This window comes from Diuraphis noxia, unplaced genomic scaffold (genome assembly GCF_037042655.1).
Source record: "Diuraphis noxia isolate RWA-SAM2 unplaced genomic scaffold, SU_Dnox_SAM2 contig0006, whole genome shotgun sequence".
In the NCBI taxonomy this organism is placed as follows: domain Eukaryota; kingdom Metazoa; phylum Arthropoda; class Insecta; order Hemiptera; family Aphididae; genus Diuraphis; species Diuraphis noxia.
Genome location: NW_028301716.1, coordinates 2525569 through 2538949, shown reverse-complemented (window position 1 = coordinate 2538949; position 13381 = coordinate 2525569). Strand labels below are relative to the sequence as shown.

General features: G+C 35.0%; 1 protein-coding gene and 2 pseudogenes across 1 annotated transcript; all 3 read right to left on the bottom strand.

Moving 5' to 3' along the window:
• Positions 1-434: 434 nt before the first annotated feature.
• LOC149054546 (E3 SUMO-protein ligase ZBED1-like) lies at positions 435-3871 on the bottom strand (annotated as a pseudogene).
• A 1707-nt stretch (positions 3872-5578) lies between these two features.
• Positions 5579-8674, bottom strand: LOC149054545 (uncharacterized). The gene is made up of 2 exons (XM_089230224.1): positions 8500-8674; positions 5579-6309 (listed from the first exon to the last, which is right to left on the bottom strand). Exons 1-2 carry the CDS (start codon positions 8672-8674, stop codon positions 5579-5581), a joined length of 906 nt encoding a protein of 301 aa, XP_089086350.1.
• Positions 8675-12082: 3408 nt separating this feature from the next.
• Positions 12083-12832, bottom strand: LOC149054544 (uncharacterized; annotated as a pseudogene).
• Positions 12833-13381: the final 549 nt, after the last annotated feature.

Genomic DNA, 13381 nt, shown 5'->3' with positions numbered 1-13381 from the left:
TGATACTTATGTCTTATAGTGCATATATTTTGAAAATAAATCATGGTATTCCAACCGAACACTATATTCTAAAATCTTAAGCTAGTAAAATATTTAAAATTGTATGATAATGGTTCAATAATAATTATCTAGAGCTGAACTTAAATAAAACTAACTATATAATCTTTATTGTTCAAAATATTTTTTATGATTAAAATGTAATCTAAGCATTCTAAGCATCCATAAAGATTCTTCAGGTTTTGTGTAATTAATACTTCCACAAATTGTTCTTGTACCAATATTAAAAAAGTACATTTTTTAATTAAGGCGTAAGTTAGCTTTCTATGTTTCAAGGACATAAGATTATTAAGATTTATTCTAGACAGACAAGAATACAAGATTACAAGAAACTTCTTTGTATTATATTTTTATAAGATGTAATATGTATACAATTTTTAAGGAAACGGTTTGAGTACGAACTTCTTGTTCATAGATAAAAATATAAGTTGTGAGCAGTGTTCATCACTTAATGATGCTCTATGATCCGTAACAATATTTCCAGCTCTACTGAAGACTCGTTCACTGGGCACACTTGTAGCTTGTATACACAAGTATTTTCTAGCCATAATTTGAAGCTTTGGAAACATACTTCCATTTGAAAACCACCATGTTGAAGAGCTTTGATTATTGCATGGTATTTTCGGAACTTGAAAATAAGCGTCAATCTCTTTATCAATTCCATCAGATAATGAAATTTCCTATAACATGATATAAATTGTATTAGTATTAATACATTACCTACTGCAATACTTTGATTTTAAAATTATAAAAATTAAATTACAAAAAATACATACTCTATCATTTGATTGTGTTTGATTAAATGTATCAAATATTGCGGTCAATCCTACATTTTGTTTTTTTGTTCGTGGTTCGGAATCAATAATTAATGTATTATTTGAAGTTTTTATCCAATATTCCCAAGCTTCAATACATTCTTCTTTAATAAGAGTTTTTATTGCTGAGGTTTCTGCATCATGAGTTTACAAAGAAATCACGACAAACTTAAATCTAGGATCAAGCACTGTACAAATTTTTAAAATATCATTATTGTAACGAACATGAAGCAAATCAACTATTGTTTGAAGAACTGTTTTTTTCAATGTTTGATCAATATTAATTTCATTATCATTGGTTGCGGTTTCTGTTAGTTTATTTTCTACAATTTTTATGACTGGTATAATTGCTGATGCTGTTACAAATGTTTCACCTGCAAGATTGTCTGAAATTTGTCGAATAGGCTGTAAAACATGTAATAATGTTTTTAAGACAATCATTTCTTCTTCATTATACATTTTGTCTTTGTGAATGCCATTTTTATAACTTCTTAGAAATGATGCTAATGCTAATTCTTGAGATATGGCTATTTCTATTAGGTCTAACAATGACCACCACCTTGTTTTTGAATATGTTGGAAATTTCACAGTTGGTAACCCATAGCGTCGTTGCTCAATGGACAATTCTCTAATGGCCGTCCAACTATAACCAAAAATGTTCTGAATTGCCTTAACTTTATTAACAGCAGTTTTAACCTGATCTAAGTTGAAAACTCTTTTTATAGCTATATTATAGCTATGTCCAAAACAAGAAACATGTGAAATTGATACATTATTTACTGCTTTTAATACATTAGCCCCATTATCAGTTGTTATCGCTCCAATACCAACATTTATTTCTCGATCATACTCTAGTAAGATTAGCTGTATAGCATCTGCCAAATTTTCTCCTGTATGATTGTCTGACATTTCTCGACACCCAAGGCATATTGTTTCTATAAAATGTATTTATTATTATTATAATTATTAATATGTTATTTTATATTACATTGAATTGAATTATAATTTTTTACCTAAATTCATACTTTTATCCATAAAATGTCCAGTTAAAGCTATAAATGGTTTTTGTGCTACAGATGTCCAGCAATCAGTTGTCAAAGATAAAAATGTTGTACTAGATAAAATGCTTTCCACTTTCATTTTAGTTTCTTTGAATAGATCTGGAATTTTTCTATTAGACAATGTGGTTCGGCTAGGCAGTCGATAACTAGGATTTAAAGCGTTAACAAATAGTTTAAATCCTTCTTTGTCTACCAAATTATAAGGCATCATATCAACAGAAATGAAATATGCCAGAACTTTATCAAATTTCAGTTTTGAATTTGGAGTTAAAGTGAAGGACTTCATAAATGATTGTTTAGGTTCAAATTTAGGCTTCTTGGTCACATTAATTTGACAGTTACTATTATATGGTACTTCTGAGGAGGCGACGAATCAGTTAATTGTAATGTATCTTGTGATGATGTTAATCTAAAAATAATAATGCAAATTGTTCAAACTTAATTACTTTGAAAACTTATTATCCTAAAATTATTATACATATATGATTTATACTTATTTTAATAATATTATAATAAAATATGATACAATATACATATTGCATATATTACCAGATTACCTATATGGCTATATAATGATTGTGTTGCTTTTAGAAAATTTTGTAATTTTAGGTAAATCCACTAATTCACATACTGTTTTTATAAGTACTAATAGTAATCAGTACTATAGTATTACTGTATAAGTGTTAACTATTACTACTAAATATATTTAATAGGTGTATTATTATTTTTTTAATGTAATATTTAACTATGAAATAAAAAAAATCATTAAAATTATATAGTAATATAAAATTTTTTTAATTAAATTTAAAAAAAAGGTGGGTAAGTGGGTGTCGGCGGTGTCGCTCTGTTGTACAGTAGGTTACAACTTACAAGTAACTGTAATGGATTATGTTAAATTTGAATCCAATGATATAAATGTTATAATATAATTTAATCATTATATAAGATAAACGATTCTGAGCTAAGACGGTCAGTCAGCTGTCAGCCTACTTATGATATTACAAAGTATAGTTTTTAGATATTATTGTGAATAAAATAATTTGTATGTTATATATAAGAATAAGATATAACCAGATATAACCTATTTACATGGAACTTTGAAATTTTCAATCTTTAGCAATAAAAGTTGAACATTTTATAATCCCTAAAATAATATTGTACATTGCTACATCAGTACGCCAGTACCTATGTAAATAATAATTATATATGTAGTTTTACACTACCTTAAGGGATAATTTATATAGTTACAATATTCTGTTTAAAAAGTTCAAAAAAATATATATATATTAAAATCTGAACTGACAAAGTGCCTTAATTGGAAGACTTTTTTGATCCATATTTTTTTTCCAAACCGTTAATTTATCCATAAAATTTATTTATTTTTCTAACTTCTAACTTCTAGTTAGTAACAGATTGTAAATTGTTTTGTAAAACTAAAAAAAAATAATTAAAATCTGAGTACCCACCTAATTATTTATAATAAGTTACAAATTATAATTATAATAGTATGTAGTATGTACTATATAATACAGAAATAAATATCTACCAACGATCTACATTCTACGCCACCTACCTACCAAAACTATAAATTTATAAAACGATCCAGTGTCAAGTAAAAAACGTTGACAATTTGTAATCATTATTCATTTATTCATTAATATGTAATTAAAATATTATGTAAATTAAATTTAGAAATAGTAAAATTCTATAATAAATAATTACTAACTCAAGTGTATCGTTTTCCGGGATCATAGTATTGCTTTGATCTTTTTTCTTTGAATTTCTTAGTTCGTGGTATTCAGCTTTGTGAGTACTACTTAAATGATTCCATAAATTTGTCGTATTTCCTGAATTTGAATAGCCTTTGAAACATATGTCACAAGTTGCCCGAGTTCCACACTCGGACTTAGTGAAAGCATTCCACACAGCTGAACACATCTTAATTAATAATCTTATTCTTATAATCTTGTATTGTCACAATTGAAAATTTGAACCACTTAAGCAAAGCCGCAAAGGTAGAACTCGTCGAAGACCGAATGCTGGTTAAGTTAGAAAATACTAAAGACTAAACGAGAGTAAACTAAAGAGAGAACGGTCGCGCGAATGGAGAGTGGCGAGTGGCCGTGGTGTAAATGTGTAATGTAATACTGTAATAGTAATACACTAATACACTAATACTAATTACCCACACAGCATTTAGGTGATGATTATATTTTAAAAATATTCTCTCATCATAAACACGAAAATATTCTGACAAATTTATTTTAAAAATATTTTCTAAACGCTTCAATGGAAATATTTTAAATAGTTTATCTTAGAAATATTTTTAGTAATTTATTTTAGAAAGATTTTCTAATAGTTCACAACTAAAATATTTAAGTAAATTATTTTAGAAATATTTTTTCATCATTCTGATGTTATTTTTATTTTTTTTAATAATTGCAGCATTGCCGTTTTTTTACGTTCCCGTTTTTTAAGTGCGCCATTATAGCCCTCCTATAATATAATATGTCCCTAGAAATTATTATCCACCCCACACTTGAAAATTCCTGCAAGTATGCCAATGATATCATATTATTATATATAATTTATTTTCAATTTTTTTTGGGTGGAAGGGTTTCTAATTCCGAATGATATAATTTGTGTATAATATGCAATATGCATTATACATTTATACTGATATAGTTATGGAGTGTTCGACTTATTGATGATGGTTACAGCAGGGGGGCAGAGTATTTCAACTATAAGGCTGGATTTAGTGCTCGACCGACGGTCAGCGCGTACCGTCGGCACTGACGGTACGCGCTGATCATCGGTCGTGACAAAGCGTTTAGTGCATAGCTGATCGGCAACTATATCGGTCATATTGTGTATGTTATTTCGTTATTAATCAATTTTTTTAAAAACTTCAACTTTAACTTTTGGAAAGATGAATCCATACCTAGTAAATTCTATGATATGTGCGTATTATTTACGCAAACAATTAGGACAAAATAAAAAAAGACGTAGGAGATATCATGTCCACCCAGTTATTGTAGACCGGCCAATTGAAGGTGAATTCTGTACGCTGTTTTCAAAATTACGGGAACACGAGTCAAAATTTTTTGATTACTTCCGAACGTCTATTAAAAGTTTTGATGAGCTGCTTGCAAAACTAGAAGATTCTTTGAAGCATCAGAACACTTTTCGTATCCCAGTGTCACCAGCAGAAAGGTTGTCTGTGACTATAAGGTAAGTACTTATCTAATTGTATTGTTTTATTTTTATTAATTAATAAATCTCAAAACTAGTCAATATATTTTGAAAATTTTATTATGTATCGAAAAAAACCCTCAAAATGCTTAAAGTTAAAGTTTTTAAAAACACGAATATTTGCAAATTATTTTGTACTTCAAAATGTATAGATATTTTTGTATTCATAGCTAAGAATCGAAAATGTAGTACAAGGTTCTTCATAAGTTTTGCTTACAATAGCTATAAAAAAAATCGCGCACAAGTTAAATACTTTGTGCTAAAAATTAATACGATCTTTATTTTACTAAGAATCTAAAAAAATGATTAACTTAAAATTAATATTAAAAAGACATTATTATACTTCAATATTTTAATGCATGTAATCAAAATGTATTACAAGTTATATTTGTATTACAATTTCTGTAAAGTAAGAAAATCTTCCAAAGCATATGTTGTACCCGATGGATCATCATCTAGTTCCTCAAACTGTTGTGGTGTTCTTCTGGATTCTTCTGTTGTATATGATGTAGAAGTATCGGAATGTTGTGATTCCGAAGTTGAAAAAAAAGTTTGTGATGTTGAGGGTCGGACTTCACTAGAGCCGCTGGAAATTTCAATTGCTTTTTGTTGAACTGCTGAACGGAAAAGTAATTTTTGATGATTAGAAAAAGTGTTCATAATCGGCAAAAGCGAACAAAAAAATGACATGTCATCGTTTTGCATGAGTTTTGTATTTTCTTTAAACATGTTCATCATTTCTCTATCAAAGTCTCTGTCTTCATCTCGAATTCTTTTACGCCTTGCTTGCACATTTTTCCGTTCAGCAGTAGCAGTTTCAGTTTGTTTTGGCTTGCAAAAGTTAGAGCCTTCAGATGTTGTAGGTAGAGTTGAATTTAGAGCGTCGTCATTTGTTACTATTTTACTATTTGGTTGGGATTCATTAATTGTGTTCTGACTTTCCACAATAATTGAATCCTCAGTATCTACTATATGTTTTTTATCTAGAAACTGCATACAGTCAAAGTATACATATTTCTTCGTTTTGTTTCCACCTGCAGACCCAGACTTAGTATTTTTTAATAATACTTTGCATCTAACGTAAGCGTCCTGTGCCGTCTTCCACCGCTGTTGTACATTCCTTTCTGTAAAATTATTTAATTTTTAAATTTTTATTTCAGATACCTTGTAACTGGACAAAGATATACTGATCTTTATTTTAGTTACCGTCTAGGTACGGCAACGATCGGTGGAATCATAAAAGAAGTGTGTACAAATATTTGGGACCTATTTCATGAAGAATGCCTATCGATGCCGAATACACAGGAAGGATGGCTAAAGATAGCTGCCGGCTTCGAGAATGTAGCAAACTTCCCTAACTGCATCGGCAGTATTGACGGGAAGCATGTACGAATAATCTGTCCTGAACACAGTGGAAGTTTGTTTTCAAACTATAAAAAGTATTATTCTATTGTTCTATTGGCCATGTGCGATTCCGATTATCAGTTCACCTACATAAATGTAGGTTCATGTGGAACAGACTCAGACTCGACTATTTTTAAGGGAAGCATTTTATTTACGAAAATAAATAACGAAGACATAATGTTACCTCCACCAAAACCACTACCTAATACTACAGAACCACTTCCATACATGATAATCGGCGATTCTGCATTCGGTATATCGAACAAAGTTTTAAGATCTTACGCACGAACTAATCTGACAACAAAAAAGAAGATATTTAACTATAGAATGAGCCGTGCTAGAAGGTATATTGAGTCTACATTTGGAATAATGAGTAATAAATTTAATATATTTCATAGACCAATGAATACTTCTTTGCCAAATACAATGAAAATCGTAAAGGCTTGTTGCGTTTTGCATAACTACATTAGAAAAAGAGATGGTTACAGAGTAGAAGACACACTAACTGTTGAGGGATTTCCAGAACTTAATCTAAATATGAACGGTAATATTACAAGATCCGGCGATATGATCAGGGATAAATTTGCCAACTATTTCGTTTCTCCTAGTGGAAGTGTGCCGTGGCAAGATGCTAGTATATTTTAACTTTAATTTACTTATATAAATATATTATAAGTAATAGAATTATGTTGTTTTTTTATTTATTTATATTTGTCATGTATAATTTAATAAGTGATTATATGCTTTGTAAGTGTTCGTTACCGGCTATTATCGAGCATTTGGCCGGACAACTATAATTATAAAATGTGGTGTTCACGGAATTGAGATGGAGGTCGTAACAATGACAAGCGGTTGTATAAGATAAATAATAATATTATATTGATGCTGTCAACAAAGTGGCATTTACGCGGACGTATCCACGGGACCACAACACGCAGAGTGACAACAATAACAACAACAGTACATAATAATAACAAATGATAATAACATTGATACTACGTAGGTATAGATATCATAAATACCGATCGGCACAGACGCCACGGTCGGGACGGTCAGTATCGGCGGTGTTGATAGCGGCAGCAGCTGATACGGCGGTGTTGATACTGGACGAAGCGGCGGCACTCGAACACGGCGGGTGATCGGATTACGTAAGGTGTAACGTTACGTAATCACGATATCGAAGGCGGCGTTACGCAACCAACACGAAACGTCGAGATCGCCAGTCGCGATGCGGAATACAGCACGTCGACAATAACCAATAACTGCGGGCTGAATGACGGCACGAACAGAAGAAAAGGGGACAGGATAACTCTGACTAAGTCCAAGCACCAAACACCCACGCACGAGACGATTGCGGAGACAGGGCGATAAAAGTGAATGGCCTGACGCACGGACCGCTCAAACGAGAGCGTAGGAACGACTGGTGTTGACGGCGGCGACTTTGCCGAGGTCAATGACCGCGCGATGCGCTGTCTCGCGGACCGGTTGCCGCACGGCGTAATAATAGCGACAAGTTCGAACAGTAAGGCAAAGAGATCTGTGGTTTAAACTATAATAATACACACTAATATATAATTGTAACTATTTTTAAACCGTAATAATACCTATAAATATTAATATAAATTTAATATTACAAATCATTAAATTAAATATTTATAATTGTAGATGATAAACAAACCGTAATCCCACCACCACTACTATAATACTAAGTATACCTCCAGTTATAGAAACCTAATTCGGAGTTTGAACCACGAACATTTTGATAATGAGTTATTATTTATCTGGTTATTAATAGAATTTTTTTTTGTCACAAATGGTATTACCATGTGAGGACTTAATATGTTTTTATTTTTAAGTAGGCAAGGTGTTCCATTAGAATACATTTTAATCAACAATTTTAATTTACTTACCTATAACTTTTTTCTCGTTATCAGGCATATCGTCGTAATTTTGTACAACTGCTTGACAGACTTCTTGCCAAGCTTTTATTTTGGCATCACGTTCTTTATATTCATTACAAGAGAGGTCCCACAATGGTGGATTACGACGCACCTCAGAAATGACACGTTCGGTATCGATGTTCATATTAAAAATTATAATTATATAATACAAATTAAAAAACTTGAGTACGGGCTCACCGTCGGTCGCTCGATCAGCGTCAAACTAAATGCCAACATTTACCGATATGGCCCGTCGGTCGACCGACGTACGCGTGACGGACGAGCTCGACCGACGGTCCTCGTCAGCGCGACGTAGCTGTACGCGCGTATGAACTTTTCAGCGGCGCACTGTAGTTGTTCATATGCATTCATTAATATATCTACGCTCGACCGACGTCAGCGCTGACCGTCAGTCGAGCACTAAATCCAGCCTAAAGCCGTTCACACCTAACGTTTTCGACGCAGCGTTCAAAACGCTGAATTTATATTTTACACACCGTACCTAGCGTACGTTCGCAGTTTTCAAACGCGCAGGAAAAATGTTTTCACCACGCACGCCTTGGAAAGTTGGAACTTGCCAATCGTTCATTACTCAGGTTTCGTTCTGTACCATCACACGATCACGGAATAATATTTTTGATTTTTACTAAAAATATGTATGCCTTAAATAACTTTAATGATGCAGAAGCTGTCGGTTGTCTGTAGAGTGTATAGTGTATACGTTGTATAAAATTAATAAAAACAAAAAAAGATAAAAAAAATTAAGCGTCGTTGCAGGTGGGTACATCCCACTTGATTTAAAAATAAGGCGTGAAGGACGCCATTAGCGTCGCTGGACCAACAAGAGCCGAGATAATACGTCGCACCGAACTCGCTTTGGTTCCAGTGATCGAATGGTCTGCGCGTGGGGTCTCTCTTTTTCAGCAGCAAAGTCCCAGGCCATGGTGACGAAGGGCTCTTTGGTTTCGGGCTTCACCATTCCGTTCGGGGAGGACAGAATATCGTCAGTGGAGCACGTAAAATATTTGGGATTGTGGCTCGATAGTAAAGGAACTTTCAAGTAGCACATTAACGCCCTCTGCAAAAATGAAGATGCCTTGTTCTCTCGTGTGCGTGCCGCGTGGTACTATGGGCGCCGGCTGGGGCATAAAGAGAGAAAACCTCATGGTTTTGTATAGAGGTGTCTTCCTAACCAAGATAGGCTATGGAGCCAGATTCTGGATCCACGCCACAGCAAACGCTCAATCCATCAAACGCCTGTGTTCCATTCAGAGAAGAGTGATGCTGGGCTTGACCAGCGCATACAGAACAACCTCAACAGACGCATTACACGTCATTGCGGGTATAATGCCATTAGACTTGGAATTGCGATGGATGGTTGCGAAGGAGGAGGCAAAACTTCTACCGGAGTACATGAAATCACCGACGCTGAACAAAATTAGAGAAGATCTATTGGACGCATGGCAAACCCGATGGGAAAACTCTTCCAAGGGACGGTGGACGTACGGCTGTTTCCCATGTGTCAGAACCAGGCTCAAGACACCGATTGCTATGGGTCACGAGGTGGCACAGTTTATCACAGGGCACGGGAATTTCAAAAAGAAGTTAGCCGGCTTCTAGTTACAGGAATCACCATTATGCTCGTGTGGTACTGAAGATGAGGGGGTGGACCATGTACTATTTCGTTGCTGACTACATATCGAACACAGAGCACAACTTGAACTGGCTGTGCACAGATCAGGTCTGGTCTGGCCTTGTTCCATGCCGGATCTAATGTCATCCAGAGGTCTATATGCCGCTCTGGTGAACTTTGCCAAGAAGGCAGCTTATCTGGAACGGCCCTGAGGGGTCAACAGGACGGACAAGACACTATGCGCGCCAGAGTGCCACACCCCGCATGTGTTCCGACGAGTGTCGCGGAGAGAGAAGGCAGAAGCGGTCCACATGCGGGGCCGTCCTGAGGGGACACTCGTGCGTCGGGGACGCGGGCGGTGCTGACGCGGACAACAGAGTTTCGGACAACCGGAGGCACCGCGGTGGTCGCAAGCTTCGGTGAGTAGACCACACCTACATCGGGCCGGCGTCGGGGACGCGGGTGGCATGTAACCTCGGTTATATGCCGCGAACTCCCTGTTGCCGGGGATCAGAATACGGCATCAGGATGCTCACTTGTCGTACTATTGTTCGGAGACATGCCGAGGTGTAGCATAAGTGGGAGTCGGGGGTCCAGGCGGGCGGTCTCGGCCGTCCGTCTCCCCGTCGACCTTGAAATACCACTACTCGCATCGTTTCCCCACTTACTCGGTAGAGCGGAACGCGCGGTTCCGGACGCGGGTGCGTCGGGCCGTCGGCCGTCGTCCCGTCGCGTCGTCGGCTCGCCGTCGGTTCGTCCGGAGCGCGGCGCGGTCGCCGCGCGGTGGGCCTGTGCCTGTTCGTGCCGGGCCGCGGTTGATATTCCGGTAGCGTTAAGCACCAGCCGAGGGCTCCGGGCGTCAAACCGCGGACCGCGTCCGTGCGCGTGCGGCCGGCCGTCAAAAGTCGCCGTCCGCGTGCGCGGCGTTTCCGCGGGCCCGGGCCCTGGTGCGATCCGTATTCCGAGGACACCGCCAGGTGGGGAGTTTGACTGCCGTTTTGCAGTATTTTTGCTATTTCTGCAATTTTTTTATTTTTCACCGTTAATTTTTTAATTTTATTTGATGTTGCTGGCAGCACTTTATTCTTATGACTAGTTGCATTGATCCGAAGTAGTGGGTTTATATTGAATTTTAATCCCATCTCAAGAACCGTAACGTTTAATATGTAACACAATTGTCAATGTCTCACCAAAATTGTTAATTGGCTTATGATCTTGATCAACTAACTGAACGGTTATCGTATCAATATTTGTTTTATTCAATTTGTAATATATTAAATTTGGCGGTGACTGTACTACTTTCGATCCTAGCGTTTCACTAGGGAAAAACTCATAAATCGAATGACTTTGAAGATGGTTGCTGAATGATCCTTGAGCTATATTACACATTATTTTTATAGAATTAATTGGGTTTAAATTCATAGGTTTTTCCGATCTATGAGTAGATAAGAGTCTTTCATAATCTGGCTTATATTCTCGTTTTTCAAAACCCAATACAGGTGCTATGCTATGTGCAATCTCAAAGTGTAGTATTCCATTACATTTTATATTTGATCTGAAATCGTTAGGATCAACCGAAATCTCACATGTTAACTGAGTTTTGAATTGATTATTATAAATATTTATTTGTTCCTTAACGCGATGCTTAATATCTTTAATTTCATAACATCCCTCTTCCAGTTTAATATAACACCACATACGATCATTATTATTATTATTATGATCACCTACTTCTATAGCAAGTCTATTATTATCTTTGTTGATATTCGGGAATGAATTAAATGTCTGCAAACATAACAAAGCAATTTCTGAGTCTTCGTAAAGGTTTATAGGCGGAAAATAATTTGCAGATAATATGGTTTTGTCCCCGGTTAAACTTAAAGTGACTGACTCGTACATCCTAATATCTGAGATATAAATTTAATAATGAAGCTCGTGGCGTTTAATATGCAGAACAACTGTCAATGTCTCATTAAAGTTATCGATCGGATTATTGCTTTGATCAACTAACTGCAAACTTATTGAATTAATGTCTGTTTTGTTTAATCTGTAATATATCAAATTTAGTGGTGACTGAACTACTTTCGATCCAGTTCTTCCACTAGGGAAAAACTCATATATTGAATGACTTTGAAGTTGGTTGTTGAATGACCCATGTGCTATATTACACATTACTTTTATAGAGTTAATTGTGTTTAAATTAGCAGCTTTTCTCGAGCGAAGATTTTCATGTAATGGTCAATAGGTCCTCTTTTCAAATCCAAAAACAGATGCTATACTGTTTGGAACATTTAACTTTAGTCTTCCATTGCATTTAATGTATGTTCTAAAATCGACGTGATCAATAGATACGTTAAATGTTAGCTGTGTTCTCCATTCATTATTGAAGTGATATAACTCTTTCTTAATTTTGTTGTTAATATCTTCAATTTCATAACATCCTTCTTCCAAAATACATATAAACGTTTTTTGTTTATTTACATTATTTAATGACGGAATTACATCTATCTCCAGTCGGTTATTAGTTGAATTTATGTTTGGAAATAAATTTCGTGTTTTCAAATATAACAAAGCTATTTCCGAATCCTCGTAAACGTTAAGAGGCGGGAAATAATTCGTGGATAATAAAGTTGTGTTTCCAGTCAAGCTTAATGTGACAGATTCATGCATAATAAAAATTCAAGACATAAATGTCCACAGTTGAATGAATTGAAATCTTGATAGTTAGAATAGTTATATACTATTTTAAACTTTTTAAAATAACGTTGTAATTCAATTGGTGGAGGTAAATCGCCAAAACTATCAAAATATATGACTTTATCTTTATTTTTATGAAACGCTACCCAATCGCCTGAAGAAATGTCCAAGTTTAATATACCACATTCATTTACATATGGTTTTTTAGGCAAGTTATCACGTGAAAACACTCCACGGAAATGATTGATTTTCAACTTGGTTATACATTTTATAATATCTTCTGACGAAAGTGGTCTGTCAGGTAGCGTATTTAACAGTTTTTTTTACATACCTTGTTTTTGTTTAAATTTAGGCCACTACCTTTTTTTCTTTTTGAATTTTGAATTGCATTATACACACTAGCACCTCCAGACATTAAGCTACCAAGTGCCGACAATCCTGCAAATATAGGTATTAAGGGAATTACACCTCCTGTTTGTCTCGGTGGTAAAATCAGTCTTTTACCACTATTATTTTTCTTCG